The sequence below is a fragment of the Astatotilapia calliptera genome, chromosome 10 (assembly GCF_964374335.1).
Source record: "Astatotilapia calliptera chromosome 10, fAstCal68.1, whole genome shotgun sequence".
In the NCBI taxonomy this organism is placed as follows: domain Eukaryota; kingdom Metazoa; phylum Chordata; class Actinopteri; order Cichliformes; family Cichlidae; genus Astatotilapia; species Astatotilapia calliptera.
In genome coordinates, this window is record NC_137431.1 from 16,103,422 (window position 1) to 16,123,747 (window position 20,326).

Consider the following 20,326-nt stretch of genomic DNA (forward strand, 5'->3'; position numbering starts at 1 on the left):
TTTCTGTCTCTCTCCCACAGCCTGTCTTTGTCCTGTCTCCCTCCAGTCATTCACACACACACACAGGGTCAGTTCAAGTGGCTGCCCCTCCGTGAACTTGGTTCTGCTGGAGGTTTCTTCCTGTAAAAGGAGAGCTTTTCCTTCCCACTGTCGCCAAGTGCTAATTGTTGGGGTTTTCTATGTGTTATTGTAGGGTTCTTACCTTACAGTATAAAGCACCTTGAGGAGGTTGTTCTTGTGATCTGGCGGTATATCAATAAAATTGAATTGACTGTGAAGCACAAATATGCTGTATTTATTTAAATTTCTTTCTCTCTTTCACACTTCTGTAGTCCCCCTTAATCTGGACATAACTGTTGAAAGTGTCATCTATTTCACATGCTATCCGATGGTTAAGTGATGACGTGACAAATCCTACTTCCGGGCCTAAAGTAGTCTGCGTTTAATATGGCTTTTGTGTTGTTAACATGTTTAATGTTTTGTATTTTCTTCTATTTAATCTCAAAAAGCTCCTAAAACAGTCAGTGATCACTGTTGACCTCCCTCAGCTTTTATTACCGCTAATCATTTATTTAAGCTCAGTTTTTAAAACCTTAGGATGTAACTACAGCCCAGCCCATGCAGCAGTATATGAATGACTAACCTCGTATTGTGGATGGATTATCTCAGTTGTTCTCCTGGCTGAAGTTTGGTCCTTTTACAGCATCCTGCCATGCGATTACATTTAACTTTTATCGAGTGGGAAAAAAGTTAGCTTGTTTATATTATGCTAACATAGCTGTGTTGCTAGCGGTCACGTAGCACATCATTATATACCAGCTAGCCCAACTTCAGTAACCCTACAAACGTCACTGCTGTTTAGCTTTCTGTCTTCATTTATGTTGGAAGTGATAGCAGAGCTGTACGTTTTCATTTGTTTCCAAAACCCGGCAGTCAGGACATGCTATATTGTATTTAGATAGAAGCTAGCGAGCTAACTCCCTGCTAACTTCTAACTCCGTTAAATGTCATAAATTCCGTTTTCATGGATGCCTGGATGTTAAACTCAATTGTTACACCTGGTAGAGCAGAACGCTGATCATTTTATTAAAGATGAAAGACTTTAGACAGTTTTTCAACGCTTAGTAATGCCATAGTTATCGTTTGATATATGGACCTGCAGCAGACTTTAGGTCCAGACACGGCTAGTGACGTCAGACTGAACAAGGAGACGACTAAGCTCCAGTTACATCAGTGCAAGTAAACAAACAATATATATAAGAAGAGTAAGAAAATAAATATACACTTTAGGACTAGGGATAAAGGGATCAATAACAATTTAAAATTTACAGTTTGATGATTTAAAGTCTCACACACAACCGAAAGGGGAGGAGGGGGCGGCTGCTTCCAAATAGAGCGCATTTCATTCATAATGATGTAAATCCAAGCCCATTATGTATTCATGATTTGAATCCTGGGTTGTGTGAAATCTCAGAAATGCACCCTAGACAAAGTGAATCTGTGAAAGGTGTGTTAGATCATGTTGTGGTGATCCTTGGGTTGAGGGATGGGTGTTCATACTGCAGTGCAAAATTAAAACCAATGGAAGATGGACAAGAAAAGTTCAAAGCCATCAGGTCCTCAGTTTAGAAAAAAGAGAAAAGAAGAGGAGGAGAAACGAGCAAAAGATACAGGTAAGCAGATGTGTCATTGGATAATGGCAGGTCATCCTGAAACAATCAGAATCAAAATACTTTATTAATCCCTAAGGAAATTATGTGGATTACAGTTGCTCCAAGAAGAAATGGTAAAAATAGTAACAGTAACGGACTAAACTCCAAACAATACATTATATTACAGATTTTAATATTAATTAGTCATTGTCAATTGTTGATTTGTTCTGTTCTCATTGTATGACGAATTATGATGGCTGTTTGGTAGCCGTTTGCATACTATGCATACTCTCTCTCTCTCTTCATATGTGTGTGTGTGTGTGTGTACAACAGCTTTATGTTAATGTACAAATATGTTTATGTGGTTTCCATGGTTTTTGCATCTTCTTTAAGTGCGCGTCATTCCATCTCGGATTTGGACAAGACTGGTAAGCTCTCAACTTGCTCTCCGTCTGATATGATCAGGGTTTTTTGTGTGTTTTCTTGAGGTTTTGCGACGCTGCGTGTTAAAGGCCTAGCAGCCGTCATTTAGCCAATGTGAGCCACTCTGTAAGAGCAGGTGGGAGGGAACAGCTGCTTCTGTTGTAAACGTGCTTCCGACTTGGAAATTTCCTCGGTCGAGTGGGTTATCTGGCATTTCCCCTCTTGAGTTTTCTAAACACTAATTTTTGTCGATATTTTAAGTTTGTTAGTTGGACAGAGTTAAATTAGATGTCGAAAGTTACTCTTGTCTACTGGTGTTTGTTATTTAAAAGGAATCTGACAAGATGATTCAAATAAAAACAAACGGTCAAAAACTAATATTTGGCTCTCACTTATGCTAGTCTGTTTTTGAATGTAAACAAATCATCCAATCTAACACAATTTCTGATACTTGTTTGCTGAAAGTTTAGGCGATGGTATGAGGGCAGTGTTTAATATAGCGTTATTTAACTATAAGCTATAAGAGACTTAGAGCTTTTTATTGTCATTGTGCAGTTTTTTGCACAGCGAAATTGGGTATAATCTGTTAATGTGGCTTTTGTATTTAGTTGTTGTTGTCCAAACTCACTGTACTGCTACCTAACCAGTGTAGGATTGATGTAGTATTTAAGTTTTCTTTCCCTTTCCCTTTTTCCAAAATAACAATGAGTTGTTGTTGTTTTTTTTGTTTTGTTTTGTTTTCAGTTCATAAACATATGTGTCTATGTTCCTAATGCAGCTATGAACAATGACCATAGTTGACAGATCTTCAGAAAAGTCTGACCACGAGTCAGCCGGACTCGGACCTGGAGCTGCTGTGTACAACAGTACACCCTCCTCTGAGGACCAGCCCAAGGACCAAGGGGCTGGTCCTCAGAGTACACCCTCCTCTGAGGACCAGCCCAAGGACCAAGGTCAGAGCAAAGCCTGGCTTTTTTTCAAAATGTCTTTTTAAGCTGTTTGAAGATTTTTATTGTCAGACAGAATAGTTTTCCAACCAGTTTTAGCAAATATGGAACCACACTTTTTAGCCATTATTTACCCATATTTGTCAGAATTGGTTTTAGTAACGTACAGCTAATCTTTTTGCTTCTGCTTTCACACAAGTTTGACAACTGCTTTTGTGGGTGTTGTGTTGCTGCTTCCCTTCTCCGTTCATTCATCCAGTTATGTAATGCATCCAGCTTTGCATGATCAGTCACTTCAGCTCGTGATGCAATTGCTGTTTTTATATAAAGACCGGCAGCCCAACTTGTTTAGCAGAAACAAAGGAGAAGGCAAATTGTCCTATCTTTCTTCCTGAGGCTGTTTAGGAGTTTTTCACAGTGGCCAGAATCACATTATATAACTGTTAATAGTTGTAGCTATTACTGTGATGTCCTGACATGACTTTGCCATGTGCCAGTGTGTGGTTGTATAAGTAAGGTGGCATTAAATTATCTCCTTTTTAAAATGTATTGAAACAGATTTTTAGTAATAATTGTGGCTCTGTGTGTCAGTGATCAGCAGTGGCGATGGAATTGACTTGCCCCAGAAGGTGCTGTTCTCACCAGATCGGCTCAGCCTAAATTGGGCCCAGGTTCACCTCATTGGTGCAGGCCTCCAGAACATGGGGAACACCTGCTTCCTCAACTCAGCCCTGCAGTGTCTCAGCTACACCCCTCCTTTAGCAAACTACATGCTGACGCGGGAGCACTCCAAAACATGTAAGTTTATTTCACCAACAGTGGTGTTACGCAGTCCTGCGCTGATTCTCACATTGTATCACTCCTTACTCACTCAGTATTTTGTCTCTGTCTCTGCTGCAGGTCATGAGCCAGGGTTCTGTATGATGTGTACCATGCAAAACCACATCATTCAGGTTTTTACCAACTCTGGGAATGTCATTAAGCCCATTGGTGTACTCAATGAGCTTGGGTGTAAGTGGATGACTGTTGTTGCTGTGCTCTGTGCAAAGTGTTTACCTATATTTTAATGATAGGAGGCGCTGTGTGACTGTTTACCTTTTGTAATTTTGGAGGGAAATAATCTGGAGGGATTTTGAATTCTGTTTTTAAATAAGTGTAAACTTGCATTTAACTGTGGTATCCTTTACAATAATTCACCTCCTGCTTTGTTTTTTGGTTCTGTTTTTCCTCGTTCCCCTCACACAGGGATTGCAAACCACTTCCGCTATGGAAGCCAGGAAGATGCTCATGAATTCCTGCGGTGCACAGTGGATGCTATGCAAAGGTCCTGCTTACCTGGAACCAAGTGAGTGTCATTTTACATTGCATGCATTCTAAACAAGTTAAACACACAAAAATATTTTTACTTGGGCTTGACAGTGTTTGCACTTTATTATGTAGTAAGATCCATAATTAGCTACGTAGAGGTAACACCGTGACAGTAGGAGAATATGAAATAAATCCTTTATCCTGTTTTTCAGGAAGTGCAGTTTATACTAGTTCCTTTTAACTATTAATGCTTCAATTGCTGAGAGTATTTTTCAGAAATGCAGATTCCTCAGTCTCTTGCCTGACTGACACCTCAGTTTACATACTAGGCAAGCCACTTGATATAATACCTCATTATTATATCAAGTTTTTTAATGAACTTGACTGCTCCAACACAGAAAGTATTCTTACACTGGGTGTGGTAGCTTGTTTTGGTAACAGGGCTTGAAAAGATCAGAAGCGGCTTAAACGTGTAGTAAAACAGGTGTCTGGGATTATGGCAGAGAGCTGCCAGACTTAGTGTCTAGTATAGATTTCTTCTGAGGCAACAGGGTAAGCAGTGTGAGCAGGAGCACTCAACCCCTCAGGTCATCTCTTATTCACCCTAATGGCATTAGTGCTATTATTGCAGCAGCAAAATTCAGAAAATCCAGGTTTTTCTATGTGTTACTATAGAGCTTCGAAGTCTATGTGCACATTTAACCAAAACTACACGTTTAACAGATGCACTGGGCTGAGTGTTGTGCTTCTTGTTAGACTCCTAAAAATAATTTATTAATTCATTTATTTTTTTAAGAACCTAAAGTGTCAATTCTCATCAAATCAATTCTTCCCGTGTAGCAGCAGATGGCCTCTTAAGTAATTAATCGTGCTCCAATTCCTCCTATTGTCTTTTCTGCTACTTGAATACTGTAAAGTGATTGTCTGGTTCCAAAATGCTAAAAAATAAATGGTCAGTCAGTTAATTGTTGCACTGTCCTTATTAGTTAACTTTTGTGCTTTATCTTTTTATTATAGATTGGACAGGCAAACGCAGGCAACCTCTTTCATCCATCAAGTGTTTGGCGGGTACCTAAGATCCAGAGGTAAGTCACTGTTTTTTAAGGTTTGATTTATTTTTCTTTTATTTGTCTTTTTATGTCTTACAGCTTGTGTGATACTCATAGCACTGATTTCTGTTTCAGTTAAATGTTTAAACTGCAAAGCTGTCTCAGATACATTTGACCCTTTTCTGGATGTCACTCTGGAAATTAAGGTAATTGGACAACATTCAAAGTGACGTTGCTACTATGTATTCTCTGCATTATGGAGTGTGAGGTTTTTCCTCTCTCTCTCTGTTCATATAGACTGCTCCAAATGTCTCCAAAGCTCTGGAGCAGTTTGTCAAGCCAGAACAGCTGGGTGGTGAAAATGCTTATAAATGCACCAAGTAAGTCAAAGAGATGCCAAACCATGATGAGTTTTAGTGTTTAGGTGTGATTTTTGTCAACAAGCTGAATGTTTGTTTCCTTCAGGTGCAACAAAATGGTAACGGCCTCAAAAAGATTTACAATCCATCGCAGCGCCAATGTGCTCACCATCTCACTCAAACGCTTTGCAGACTTCAGTGGAGGCAAAATCACAAAGGCAAATGGCCAATAGTGTCTGCTTAAGTCATAAAGATACATGACAGATGCTTTGTTTTATTATAAAACAGGATATTTGCATGTAATGTTTGAATTTTTTTGTTTGGTGGTCATCAGGATGTGAAGTATTTGGAGCATCTGGATCTGCGGCCCTTCATGTCGCAGTCCCACGGGGAGCCCCAGCTCTACAGGCTGTATGCTGTGCTGGTTCACTCTGGATTGAGTTGTCATACTGGACACTATTTCTGCTATATTAAGGTACTGGCTGTGCCCGAATCTGTTTGAATGCTGCTGTTGCGTAGTACAAACAAACAAACACCATAAACAACACATTTCAGCAGAAAACTACTTTGTATGCATTGAAAGAAAGAAAAAAAAGACCCCTATATAACCATAAGATTCTTCTTTTTAGCTCAAATTCAATTCAGAAACTGAATCTGCTGTGTCACATCTCTCTCATTCTGTCTCACAGGCCAGCAATGAGCAGTGGTTTCAGATGAATGACTCGTCCGTGTCAGTCAGTGACATTAGCACTGTTCTCAACCAGCAGGCCTATGTCCTCTTCTACATCAAGTGAGTAAACATCGGTATTTTTAAACATTCTAGGCTTATTCCTTCAGTAGAACTTTTCCCATCATTATTTAATAATGTAGACATGTTTATTCTCACTTTTCTTGTAGAAAATGTATTATTATAACCTAATGTTATAATGTTGATGCTTTGTCATGGTTAATATTCTTTTTTCCATGTCATCAGGTGCACAGATGTGGGAAAAACTGGGGACTACAGCCACTTGAACCATAACGCTGGCATATCTGGTCAGGCATCTCCCCAGCCGGTGGTGAGCCCACGCACCATCGCCACCATGCCTCACAACAGTGTTGGCTTCATAGGTCCCCAGCTGCCACCACACATGAACAAGGTACTTCCTCACCTGAGGGTACTGATAATGTTGTTGTTTTTGTTAAACCCAGTGTTTCATGCAAAATACATTTGTACCTTTCAATTGTGTCTGTTTGAAAAGAATGAAATGATATCATATATTCCTTATTGGCCTACATTTGTACAAAATTCCAAATTATATACACAAAGTCATAGAAATCACTGCTCCAATTGGTCATCATGATTTTAATATTCTCTTTTTCCATAACAATGAAATACGCCTTGGACAAATATGACACGTCAATATTTCATTAGTGTTGTCACATCACATCCTGTAAGCATCATCTGTCTGTGTCCTTTCTCTGGAAATTAATATTTCCAGCCAATATAGGCAATCCATCAACATGGCTGGAGAGTTGGTAGTTATATGCAGTCTGTATAAGTGTGGTTAATCCAATGAAGATTTGTAAGGAGATGGCAGTTACTGTGAATTTACAGCAGTTACACAGTGATTAGTAATAAACAGAGCCAGTGAGAGTGAGTGGATATAAGAAAGTCAGTGACTCAGGTGTGTCGATTGGTTCTGTTTGTGAGACTGGAGGAGACGTAGAAATCTTTTGTTTTAAATCTTAGTTAGGAAGATTCCTGTTTGAAAACAAGCACTTTTTGTGAGAAATACAAGAAGTACATCTGCAGAAAGCACACAGTTACATTCTGTCCATCATGTGGACAAAATCGAAAATGTTGAGCATTGAAAAACTGAGAACGTTGGGCAAGTTCAAAATACGTGTTTGTAAGAACGAAAAACCAAATTGTTCCTAAAATAGTTATGGAAAGTCACTGTTGTATGTCTGTGTTCTACATGTTTATCTGATGGAAAATAAAGGTGCTATTGTTTTATTGCAGTTTCTTGACAATTCTGAGTGGATTTACACAGTATGGGTCAAAATGACCCGCAACAAAATCAATGTCACTTTTTTGTTTTTCAACATAATACAAGGGTTAATTTCCAAAACTTCCATATGATCTTCAATTTGTAGCAGATCCACTATCACACAGCAGCTGGAGCAGTTTCAAATGGAGGTCAGTCCACTGCTGCCACCTGTGGCCAAATACCATAGCCCACTACTAGATTAACTTGCTATGATGACATTGAGTAGAGGCTGAGTGGCTGCACTTACCCCTGGTACATCCAAATCTACCCACAAACATGTTGAAAGATGCAATGGCAGCAATGTGGCTTGTCAACACTGAAAACAATCAGTAAGCAAAGACAACAGGGATCACTTTTTTCTGTTTATTTAACATGCACAACATTTGTAGTCGCCTTCTGCACAGGGGAAGTCCACACACACTGTGTGGTACCACTTTCCACAGAAGGTGCATTCAATCTACAAGACTGAATGAGAAAGTCAGGGTCATTGTCTGACTGTTTATTACTAATCACTGTGTAACTGCTGTACATTCACAGTAACTGCCATCTCCTTACAAATGTTTATTAGATTAACCACACTTATACAGACTGTATATAACAACCAACTCTAAAATGTTTGTGCATGAAACGAATTCAGACGTGCTGCAGATGTGTGTCACAAGTTGATCTGGCTGTAGGCTGTGGCACTTGGCCAGTGGTGGCACTGGTTGACTCGAGTCCATGTTAGTGCACACAAAGTAAACTGCTCGCTTTAGTTGTGAAGCAAAAACGCTGAATTCGGAGAAACAAACCGTGTGAGGGGAACGATAACGACAACAAGAGTCTCCCGATCGTTTACTCTTGTTGTCCTGTGAACAACATCGGCATGGTGTTAATTGTTTGCTGTTTTCGCGATCGCGTCGCGCATGAGGATAACCCTAGGTAAACTCGCCACATTTTTAAACATTTTGTTGTTCAACAGCATCAAGACTGACGGAGTGTGTTTGAGATAACCTCACAAGTGTCACAGATGACACATTTGGCGTTTTTTTGCTAGTCTGTAGGTAGCAGCTCCTGAAACAGAAGTCTGCCACACATCTGTTCGACTAACGCCAGTTGATCTAAACGCCAGTAGATCTGGAACACCGGCAGCCTCGCCTCTGTCAGTGCGCCTCAGGGCGGCTGTGGCTACAATTTAGCTTGCCATCACCAGTGTGTGTGAATGGGTGGATGACTGAACGTGTAAAGTGCTTTGGGGTCCTTAGGGACTAAGTAAAGCGCTATACAAATACAGGCCATTTACTTAATGCTGAAATCTAATCTATTGTATTAAATGGGTATGCTTATAGTTTGGGTAATTTTGTTATGTCAACAAGTTCTGTTTTAAAACTTAATCTCTTGTTAACTGTTCAGATTGCTGAGGTGATTGATGATCGACCTGAGGAAGTGAAACAGATGGAAGTTTTTAGGACCAGCAACAGATGGAAAGCAATTGGAGGTAAATAAGAAGTCACAGAAGTAGGGGGGGATTTGTGCAATATTAAGTTAAGACTGTTGTTTACTATAGTTTTACTTCCTCTCCTAAAAGTGGATCAAAATGATGACACAGAGGAAGGAAATGGAAAAGAACATCAAAATACAGAGGCTGGCTCATTAAGCAGAGGTCTACATGACTCACCCGAGTTGTCTTCAAAGAGAAGAGGACAGGATTCTCCTGTCAAAAAGACCCGGCATGACTCTCCAGACATCTCTCCACCAAAGAGAAGTCGGAAGTACTCTCCGGATGTCTCTCCTCACAGGACAAGACGTCACGACTCTCCTGATGTCTCTCCTCCCAGGAGAAGACGTCATGACTCTCCAGATGTCTCTCCTCCCAGGACTAGACCTCACGACTCTCCAGATGTCTCTCCTCCCAGGAGAAGACGTCATGACTCTCCAGATGTCTCTCCTCCCAGGACTAGACCTCATGACTCTCCAGATGTCTCTCCTCCCAGGACTAGACCTCACGACTCTCCAGATGTCTCTCCTCCCAGGACTAGACCTCACGACTCTCCAGATGTCTCTCCTCCCAAGAGAAGACGTCACGACTCTCCTGTTGTCTCTCCTCCCAAGAGAAGACGTCATGACTCTCCAGATGTCTCTCCTCACAGGACTAGACCTCACGACTCTCCAGATGTCTCTCCTCCCAGGAGAAGACGTCACGACTCTCCTGATGTCTCTCCTCACAGGACTAGACCTCACGACTCTCCAGATGTCTCTCCTCCCAGGAGAAGACGTCATGACTCTCCAGATGTCTCTCCTCCCAGGACTAGACATCACAACTCTCCAGATGTCTCTCCTCCCAAGAGAAGACGTCACGACTCTCCTGATGTCTCTCCTCCCAGGAGAAGACGTCATGACTCTCCAGATGTCTCTCCTCCCAGGAGAAGACGCCATGACTCCCCAGACTTGTCACCACCAAGACAGTGTTCAGGAAAGTCAGAAAAAATGCAAAGTAAAGGTCAGTGATCCATTTAAATTGTAAAGTGGAATCTGGTGTGGCATATGAATAAAAGTAAAAAGCAGAGACCCATTTAACATGAGTTTTGAATTGAAATTTATTTTAAAGACATAGCTTGATCTAATAATAAATCATTAATTTTTGTCCAAAAGGCATTACAAAATGAAAATTAACAAATTAACTGTGTCTTTGTCAGATTCAGCCTCCAACAAAAGCAAGCTCAGCTCATCCTTGTTAAGTAAAAAACGCTCACCGGATCCTCATCGGTCAGCGGTGGCTAAGAAGGGTCAGAATAGACATGATTCAGACTCGGATCCGTCTCCCCCGAGGAAAAGGCCCCTGAAGGGAAACGCCTCAGACTCCGACCAATCTCCCCCAAGGAGGCCCTCAAAAACTAAACGGGGCTCAGACTCTGACCAGTCTCCACCCAGGGGGCAGCCACCGAGTGGAAGGGACTCGGATGGAGATTTGTCACCACCTCGTAGGCCAGGCCAGTCACAGGTAAGCTGACTGTGTTGGAACAAAGATTAATGTCAAATCTGATTTCACTCAAATGTTATATTTTTCAATTGTCTTTTTTTTTTTTATAACCAGGGCCAAAGGATGCTATCTGGTGGAAAGGCAGGCCTGGTTTCTGTGGACATTTTAAGGAAAGAGCAAAAGGAGAACAGACGCAGAGAAAAACACAATCAGCCACTTGAAGGTTTCATCAACTTTTCTCTCTTAAGATTTTTTTACACCCATTGATTGAAGAGCTTCATACAGCTTTGCATCTCATTTCAGCTTATCATCTATATTGTCGTATTTTATTTAGTCCTAAAATTAAATAATGAAGTTTCTACATACTTACCCATTCATCCCCTTTGACCAGATGAATCGCGTAAGGCTCAGACGATTTTCAGAGACAAAAGTGGCAAAAGGAGGGATCTGGATTCAGAGAGAAATGAACAGAAAAAGAAAGCTGGTGAAAAAGCGGCAACAGACGAGAAATACGCTCAGTGGGGAAAACGGTAAATGTGCATGATCATTTCAAATATCACAGTTTATGTGATTATATCCACATAAAAAATTATAAAAGTGGTTCAATGGTTTATGTTAAAATGTATGTATAGGTTGGCACAGATCCAGATGCATCACCAGAAACTTAAGGAAGCGCTGCGCGAAGCCCTTAAGCCACTTGGGGATCTTGACCGCATGTTGAGAGAACAGGAAAGAGAAGGCGATCCTATGGCTGCAATGCGCAGGCGTAAAAAGGACCGTGGCACAAAAACACAAGATATTTAACTCAAAGAGAAGAGGACAGGATTCTCCTGTCAAAAAGACCCGGCATGACTCTCCAGACATCTCTCCACCAAAGAGAAGTCGGAAGTACTCTCCGGATGTCTCTCCTCACAGGACAAGACGTCACGACTCTCCTGATGTCTCTCCTCCCAGGACTAGACCTCACGACTCTCCAGATGTCTCTCCTCCCAGGAGAAGACGTCATGACTCTCCAGATGTCTCTCCTCCCAGGACTAGACCTCACGACTCTCCAGATGTCTCTCCTCCCAGGAGAAGACGTCATGACTCTCCTGATGTCTCTCCTCCCAGGACTAGACCTCACGACTCTCCAGATGTCTCTCCTCCCAGGAGAAGACGTCATGACTCTCCAGATGTCTCTCCTCCCAGGACTAGACCTCACGACTCTCCAGATGTCTCTCCTCCCAGGAGAAGACGTCATGACTCTCCAGATGTCTCTCCTCCCAGGACTAGACCTCATGACTCTCCAGATGTCTCTCCTCCCAAGAGAAGACGTCACGACTCTCCTGTTGTCTCTCCTCCCAAGAGAAGACGTCATGACTCTCCAGATGTCTCTCCTCACAGGACTAGACCTCACGACTCTCCAGATGTCTCTCCTCCCAGGAGAAGACGTCACGACTCTCCTGATGTCTCTCCTCACAGGACTAGACCTCACGACTCTCCAGATGTCTCTCCTCCCAGGAGAAGACGTCATGACTCTCCAGATGTCTCTCCTCCCAGGACTAGACATCACAACTCTCCAGATGTCTCTCCTCCCAAGAGAAGACGTCACGACTCTCCTGATGTCTCTCCTCCCAGGAGAAGACGTCATGACTCTCCAGATGTCTCTCCTCCCAAGAGAAGACGTCACGACTCTCCAGATGTCTCTCCTCCCAGGAGAAGACGCCATGACTCCCCAGACTTGTCACCACCAAGACAGTGTTCAGGAAAGTCAGAAAAAATGCAAAGTAAAGGTGAGTGATCCATTTAAATTGTAAAGTGGAATCTGGTGTGGCATATGAATAAAAGTAAAAAGCAGAGACCCATTTAACATGAGTTTTGAATTGAAATTTATTTTAAAGACATAGCTTGATCTAATAATAAATCTTTAATTTTTGTCCAAAAGGCATTACAAAATGAAAATTAACAAATTAACTGTGTCTTTGTCAGATTCAGCCTCCAACAAAAGCAAGCTCAGCTCATCCTTGTTAAGTAAAAAACGCTCACCGGATCCTCATCGGTCAGCGGTGGCTAAGAAGGGTCAGAATAGACATGATTCAGACTCGGATCCGTCTCCCCCGAGGAAAAGGCCCCTGAAGGGAAACGCCTCAGACTCCGACCAATCTCCCCCAAGGAGGCCCTCAAAAACTAAACGGGGCTCAGACTCTGACCAGTCTCCACCCAGGGGGCAGCCACCGAGTGGAAGGGACTCGGATGGAGATTTGTCACCACCTCGTAGGCCAGGCCAGTCACAGGTAAGCAGACTGTGTTGGAACAAAGATTAATGTCAAATCCGATTTCACTCAAATGTTATATTTTTCAATTGTCTTTTTTTTTTTTATAACCAGGGCCAAAGGATGCTATCTGGTGGAAAGGCAGGCCTGGTTTCTGTGGACATTTTAAGGAAAGAGCAAAAGGAGAACAGACGCAGAGAAAAACACAATCAGCCACTTGAAGGTTTCATCAACTTTTCTCTCTTAAGATTTTTTTACACCCATTGATTGAAGAGCTTCATACAGCTTTGCATCTCATTTCAGCTTATCATCTATATTGTCGTATTTTATTTAGTCCTAAAATTAAATAATGAAGTTTCTACATACTTACCCATTCATCCCCTTTGACCAGATGAATCGCGTAAGGCTCAGACGATTTTCAGAGACAAAAGTGGCAAAAGGAGGGATCTGGATTCAGAGAGAAATGAACAGAAAAAGAAAGCTGGTGAAAAAGCGGCAAGAGACGAGAAATACGCTCAGTGGGGAAAAGGGTAAATGTGCATGATCATTTCAAATATCACAGTTTATGTGATTATATCCACATAAAAAATTATAAAAGTGGTTCAATGGTTTATGTTAAAATGTATGTATAGGTTGGCACAGATCCAGATGCATCACCAGAAACTTAAGGAAGCGCTGCGCGAAGCCCTTAAGCCACTTGAGGATCTTGACCGCATGTTGAGAGAACAGGAAAGAGAAGGCGATCCTATGGCTGCAATGCGCAGGCGTAAAAAGGACCGTGGCACAAAAACACAAGATATTTAACTCAAAGAGAAGAGGACAGGATTCTCCTGTCAAAAAGACCCGGCATGACTCTCCAGACATCTCTCCACCAAAGAGAAGTCGGAAGTACTCTCCGAATGTCTCTCCTCACAGGACAAGACGTCACGACTCTCCTGATGTCTCTCCTCCCAGGACTAGACCTCACGACTCTCCAGATGTCTCTCCTCCCAGGAGAAGACATCATGACTCTCCTGATGTCTCTCCTCCCAGGACTAGACCTCACGACTCTCCAGATGTCTCTCCTCCCAGGAGAAGACGTCATGACTCTCCAGATGTCTCTCCTCCCAGGACTAGACCTCACGACTCTCCAGATGTCTCTCCTCCCAGGAGAAGACGTCATGACTCTCCAGATGTCTCTCCTCCCAGGACTAGACCTCATGACTCTCCAGATGTCTCTCCTCCCAAGAGAAGACGTCACGACTCTCCTGATGTCTCTCCTCCCAGGACTAGACCTCACGACTCTCCAGATGTCTCTCCTCCCAGGAGAAGACGTCATGACTCTCCAGATGTCTCTCCTCCCAGGACTAGACCTCACGACTCTCCAGATGTCTCTCCTCCCAGGAGAAGACGTCATGACTCTCCAGATGTCTCTCCTCCCAGGACTAGACCTCACGACTCTCCAGATGTCTCTCCTCCCAGGAGAAGACGTCATGACTCTCCAGATGTCTCTCCTCCCAGGACTAGACCTCACGACTCTCCAGATGTCTCTCCTCCCAGGAGAAGACGTCATGACTCTCCAGATGTCTCTCCTCCCAGGACTAGACCTCATGACTCTCCAGATGTCTCTCCTCCCAAGAGAAGACGTCACGACTCTCCTGTTGTCTCTCCTCCCAAGAGAAGACGTCATGACTCTCCAGATGTCTCTCCTCACAGGACTAGACCTCACGACTCTCCAGATGTCTCTCCTCCCAGGAGAAGACGTCACGACTCTCCTGATGTCTCTCCTCACAGGACTAGACCTCACGACTCTCCAGATGTCTCTCCTCCCAGGAGAAGACGTCATGACTCTCCAGATGTCTCTCCTCCCAGGACTAGACATCACAACTCTCCAGATGTCTCTCCTCCCAAGAGAAGACGTCACGACTCTCCTGATGTCTCTCCTCCCAGGAGAAGACGTCATGACTCTCCAGATGTCTCTCCTCCCAAGAGAAGACGTCACGACTCTCCAGATGTCTCTCCTCCCAGGAGAAGACGCCATGACTCCCCAGGCTTGTCACCACCAAGACAGTGTTCAGGAAAGTCAGAAAAAATGCAAAGTAAAGGTCAGTGATCCATTTAAATTGTAAAGTGGAATCTGGTGTGGCATATGAATAAAAGTAAAAAGCAGAGACCCATTTAACATGAGTTTTGAATTGAAATTTATTTTAAAGACATAGCTTGATCTAATACTAAATCTTTAATTTTTGTCCAAAAGGCATTACAAAATGAAAATTAACAAATTAACTGTGTCTTTGTCAGATTCAGCCTCCAACAAAAGCAAGCTCAGCTCATCCTTGTTAAGTAAAAAACGCTCACCGGATCCTCATCGGTCAGCGGTGGCTAAGAAGGGTCAGAATAGACATGATTCAGACTCGGATCCGTCTCCCCCGAGGAAAAGGCCCCTGAAGGGAAACGCCTCAGACTCCGACCAATCTCCCCCAAGGAGGCCCTCAAAAACTAAACGGGGCTCAGACTCTGACCAGTCTCCACCCAGGGGGCAGCCACCGAGTGGAAGGGACTCGGATGGAGATTTGTCACCACCTCGTAGGCCAGGCCAGTCACAGGTAAGCAGACTGTGTTGGAACAAAGATTAATGTCAAATCTGATTTCACTCAAATGTTATATTTTTCAATTGTCTTTTTTTTTTTATAACCAGGGCCAAAGGATGCTATCTGGTGGAAAGGCAGGCCTGGTTTCTGTGGACATTTTAAGGAAAGAGCAAAAGGAGAACAGACGCAGAGAAAAACACAATCAGCCACTTGAAGATTTCATCAACTTTTCTCTCTTAAGATTTTTTTACACCCATTGATTGAAGAGCTTCATACAGCTTTGCATCTCATTTCAGCTTATCATCTATATTGTCGTATTTTATTTAGTCCTAAAATTAAATAATGAAGTTTCTACATACTTACCCATTCATCCCCTTTGACCAGATGAATCGCGTAAGGCTCAGACGATTTTCAGAGACAAAAGTGGCAAAAGGAGGGATCTGGATTCAGAGAGAAATGAACAGAAAAAGAAAGCTGGTGAAAAAGCGGCAAGAGACGAGAAATACGCTCAGTGGGGAAAAGGGTAAATGTGCATGATCATTTCAAATATCACAGTTTATGTGATTATATCCACATAAAAAATTATAAAAGTGGTTCAATGGTTTATGTTAAAATGTATGTATAGGTTGGCACAGATCCAGATGCATCAGCAGAAACTTAAGGAAGCGCTGCGCGAAGCCCTTAAGCCACTTGAGGATCTTGACCGCATGTTGAGAGAACAGGAAAGAGAAGGCGATCCTATGGCTGCAATGCGCAGGCGTAAAAAGGACCGTGGCACAAAAACACAAGATATTTAACTCAAAGAGAAGAGGACAGGATTCTCCTGTCAAAAAGACCCGGCATGACTCTCCAGACATCTCTCCACCAAAGAGAAGTCGGAAGTACTCTCCGGATGTCTCTCCTCACAGGACAAGACGTCACGACTCTCCTGATGTCTCTCCTCCCAGGACTAGACCTCACGACTCTCCAGATGTCTCTCCTCCCAGGAGAAGACGTCATGACTCTCCTGATGTCTCTCCTCCCAGGACTAGACCTCACGACTCTCCAGATGTCTCTCCTCCCAGGAGAAGACGCCATGACTCCCCAGACTTGTCACCACCAAGACAGTGTTCAGGAAAGTCAGAAAAAATGCAAAGTAAAGGTGAGTGATCCATTTAAATTGTAAAGTGGAATCTGGTGTGGCATATGAATAAAAGTAAAAAGCAGAGACCCATTTAACATGAGTTTTGAATTGAAATTTATTTTAAAGACATAGCTTGATCTAATAATAAATCTTTAATTTTTGTCCAAAAGGCATTACAAAATGAAAATTAACAAATTAACTGTGTCTTTGTCAGATTCAGCCTCCAACAAAAGCAAGCTCAGCTCATCCTTGTTAAGTAAAAAACGCTCACCGGATCCTCATCGGTCAGCGGTGGCTAAGAAGGGTCAGAATAGACATGATTCAGACTCGGATCCGTCTCCCCCGAGGAAAAGGCCCCTGAAGGGAAACGCCTCAGACTCCGACCAATCTCCCCCAAGGAGGCCCTCAAAAACTAAACGGGGCTCAGACTCTGACCAGTCTCCACCCAGGGGGCAGCCACCGAGTGGAAGGGACTCGGATGGAGATTTGTCACCACCTCGTAGGCCAGGCCAGTCACAGGTAAGCAGACTGTGTTGGAACAAAGATTAATGTCAAATCTGATTTCACTCAAATGTTATATTTTTCAATTGTCTTTTTTTTTTTTTATAACCAGGGCCAAAGGATGCTATCTGGTGGAAAGGCAGGCCTGGTTTCTGTGGACATTTTAAGGAAAGAGCAAAAGGAGAACAGACGCAGAGAAAAACACAATCAGCCACTTGAAGGTTTCATCAACTTTTCTCTCTTAAGATTTTTTTACACCCATTGATTGAAGAGCTTCATACAGCTTTGCATCTCATTTCAGCTTATCATCTATATTGTCGTATTTTATTTAGTCCTAAAATTAAATAATGAAGTTTCTACATACTTACCCATTCATCCCCTTTGACCAGATGAATCGCGTAAGGCTCAGACGATTTTCAGAGACAAAAGTGGCAAAAGGAGGGATCTGAATTCAGAGAGAAATGAACAGAAAAAGAAAGCTGGTGAAAAAGCGGCAAGAGACGAGAAATACGCTCAGTGGGGAAAAGGGTAAATGTGCATGATCATTTCAAATATCACAGTTTATGTGATTATATCCACATAAAAAATTATAAAAGTGGTTCAATGGTTTATGTTAAAATGTATGTATAGGTTGGCACAGATCCAGATGCATCACCAGAAACTTAAGGAAGCGCTGCGCGAAGCCCTTAAGCCACTTGAGGATCTTGACCGCATGTTGAGAGAACAGGAAAGAGAAGGCGATCCTATGGCTGCAATGCGCAGGCGTAAAAAGGACCGTGGCACAAAAACACAAGATATTTAACATTACATATGTTTTATTTTATTTATGACTTTATTTTATTTCACCAGGTCAATCCTTGTAAGAAGCTTTTAAATAGCAGCAGTTTTGCTTTTGCTACTGTTTGTATTTTTATTTATTTGTATGTTTGTTTTGATTTTTGTAGAGAAACCTCGATATAAAGGCCCTGCTCCACCTCCAAACCGGTTCAATATTCCACCGGGGTACCGCTGGGACGGAGTTGACAGGTAGAGTTTGTGCATCGGTGACAGAGGAAAACTGTTGAGGACAGAACTGTAGTTTAATATTGAATGTTTTTAATACACACATCAGTTTGTCATTTTGCACATTAATGGTAAAGAAATTGTGATCATTTTTTTCCACGTCTATATTAAATTTGCGCCTAATTGAATGGATTGTCTTTGGCCTTTTAGCTTGTCGTATCATAATTAATAGGGTTATTTTATTTGTGTCTTGCAGGTCAAATGGTTTTGAACAGAAACGCTACCAGAGGATGGCAGATAAAAAGGCTGTGCAGGAAGCGGCCTATAAATGGAGTGTGGAGGATATGTAAAGGCTTTCAGAAAATGATGAATCTGGAGCAGAGCTAAAGAGCACACCTTCTCAACCTTTATGTATAATTGTTATGCTGTTAGAACAACAAGACTAGATGCATCTACGCAGCAAAAGTTCTTTTTTAAATAAACTACATAGAAGAATTTGTTTCACCTTTCCAAACCCTTTTGATACTGTACCATGTGTATCAGATGGAACTGTACAGAAAAATGAAGTGAAGCATGTTCACAATTTTTGTAAGAAGTTATTCACCGTGGAGCAGAAGCTGTTGTGGTTTCAGTGTTTTATTAAAGAATGTTTTTGTAATGCATTGTCCCAAGAGTGTTCAGGCACCTGTAACTTGGATAGCATTTGACATTCAGTCTTTTTAGATCATTTTATACACTTACCACCCATTTTATTAGGCAACAGTAACTCAAATAACCGCTTGTTACAACCAACATATTTTGGTCCTGGACATAGAAATAGAGACATGTCCCTCATGACTCCAAATGAAACGTAGTGCACAGCAACCAAATGCTGAAAGAGAGTGTCCACAGCTGACTGTCGATGGTATGGTATAGCTGTGAGGCGTTTGTGTACAAGATAAATGCACATTTGAGAGTTCTGTGGTGTAGCTAAAAAAGACTGACCTACAGAGATGTGAAAAAAGCGGCATTCAAATAAGTCATTCCTTGCCATATTAATCAGGGAGTACATACACTGACAGGATGCTGTGACTCTCACAGTGAGGGAATCAGGTTGGGCTCTAATATTTTTTCTAGCAATGTCCGATTCAGTCTAACATCTGTAAAAGTTTTAAGGCACTTTCCACCAGCACTGTCAAAAAGAATTATGGAAGAATGATTTGTAGAATCAAGGAATCGGTGTCCTGGTTGCACATGCTAGACCAATGGCTTAATAACACAACAATGCTATTGCCTTTAATCTGTCACTATCTATGCTATTGATTATGGTGTAACTATATAAAAAAAAAATTTTTTAAAGTGACAGTATTGTGCAATGAATAAAAAGTTTTATTTATAAACTTTTTATTTTTATAAAAAGTATTATTTATTATTAATAATAATTAACCTTACTTCATACTTGCAAATTTGTCGACTGATGCTATAATTAATCTACGTTATCTATTTTTAATTTAAGTTTTAAGTTGGTCTAAGTATCTTAGCACAGCGGAACTCTAGTATCCTTAGTCGGGCGAGTAGGGGGACTTTAAAATGTGACACACTGGACCCCGTTTCATTACGGAATGTTTTTGTTGATGCACTTGGAAGAGTGAATAGATTCAGCGGTACTGGTGTGGTTTAACGCGTAATTGGCGACTAATGCAGAGAAATATTAGCCCTGAAAACTGTTTGTAAAGCCCGCCAGTCTCCTGTGTAGTGATGGCCAAATGAAGCTTTCCGAAGCACTGAAGCTTGTATTGAAAAACGGTTCATTACTCGAAGCTTTTCAACACAGTCCTCTCCGGTGACATCTGGTGGTGAAAATTTTGAAGAGCAGCTTGAATCTGCAAAATAAAACGGACTGCTCAATTATCACTGCTCACTCAAGAGTGGAGTTCTCTCTGATATTGGGCCACCGTTCCGTTGCTTTGAACATGTAATTGGTTTTGTTTTCTCGATTGGGGGGCTGAAAAAAATGTAATGCGTATTTGCGTAATACATTTTGATCAATAAACTTTCCCTATTTAAACATGCACTATGGTGGCCTTTCTTTGCCCATAACTCCTTGATGTTGGTAAATACAATAAGTGAGCAATATATATAATATACATATGATAATGCACAGCACAT

General features: G+C 41.9%; 3 protein-coding genes and 1 pseudogene across 5 annotated transcripts in view; 3 read left to right on the plus strand and 1 right to left on the minus strand.

The window, feature by feature from the left end:
- The window catches only part of LOC145431562 (uncharacterized), a 50,451-nt pseudogene that overhangs the window by 13,212 nt on the left and 16,913 nt on the right, over window positions 1-20,326 (minus strand). The gene's annotated exons all lie outside the window — the stretch shown is intronic.
- On the plus strand, window positions 1,330-12,490 carry LOC113030935 (uncharacterized). Of its 2 annotated transcripts, XM_080307535.1 has the most exons (19): window positions 1,330-1,673; window positions 2,046-2,080; window positions 2,854-3,028; window positions 3,614-3,820; window positions 3,923-4,033; window positions 4,268-4,367; window positions 5,348-5,415; window positions 5,515-5,585; window positions 5,677-5,759; window positions 5,845-5,956; window positions 6,073-6,213; window positions 6,428-6,528; window positions 6,712-6,877; window positions 9,164-9,248; window positions 9,339-10,250; window positions 10,447-10,751; window positions 10,845-10,953; window positions 11,122-11,260; window positions 11,363-12,490. In XM_080307535.1, the coding sequence occupies exons 3-19, from the start codon at window positions 2,863-2,865 to the stop codon at window positions 11,532-11,534; spliced, it is 3,048 nt and encodes a 1,015-aa protein (XP_080163661.1). In that variant the 5' UTR covers window positions 1,330-1,673; window positions 2,046-2,080; window positions 2,854-2,862; the 3' UTR covers window positions 11,535-12,490. The 2 variants fall into 2 exon arrangements, with proteins under 2 accessions (XP_080163661.1, XP_080163660.1); XM_080307534.1 differs by lacking the exons at window positions 1,330-1,673; window positions 2,046-2,080 and having other exon boundaries at window positions 2,111-3,028.
- On the plus strand, window positions 12,437-16,316 carry LOC145431585 (uncharacterized). Its single transcript, XM_080307608.1, has 6 exons — window positions 12,437-12,479; window positions 12,699-13,003; window positions 13,704-15,066; window positions 15,263-15,567; window positions 15,660-16,075; window positions 16,178-16,316. The coding sequence occupies exons 1-5, from the start codon at window positions 12,437-12,439 to the stop codon at window positions 15,810-15,812; spliced, it is 2,169 nt and encodes a 722-aa protein (XP_080163734.1). The 3' UTR covers window positions 15,813-16,075; window positions 16,178-16,316.
- LOC113030514 (uncharacterized) lies at window positions 16,267-20,231 on the plus strand (the record flags this gene model as incomplete). Its single annotated transcript, XM_080307536.1, has 7 exons — window positions 16,267-16,693; window positions 16,890-17,194; window positions 17,289-17,397; window positions 17,566-17,704; window positions 17,807-17,968; window positions 18,119-18,202; window positions 18,435-20,231. Coding segments are annotated over 7 exons (1,320 nt in total), but the record flags the coding sequence as incomplete, so codon positions are not given.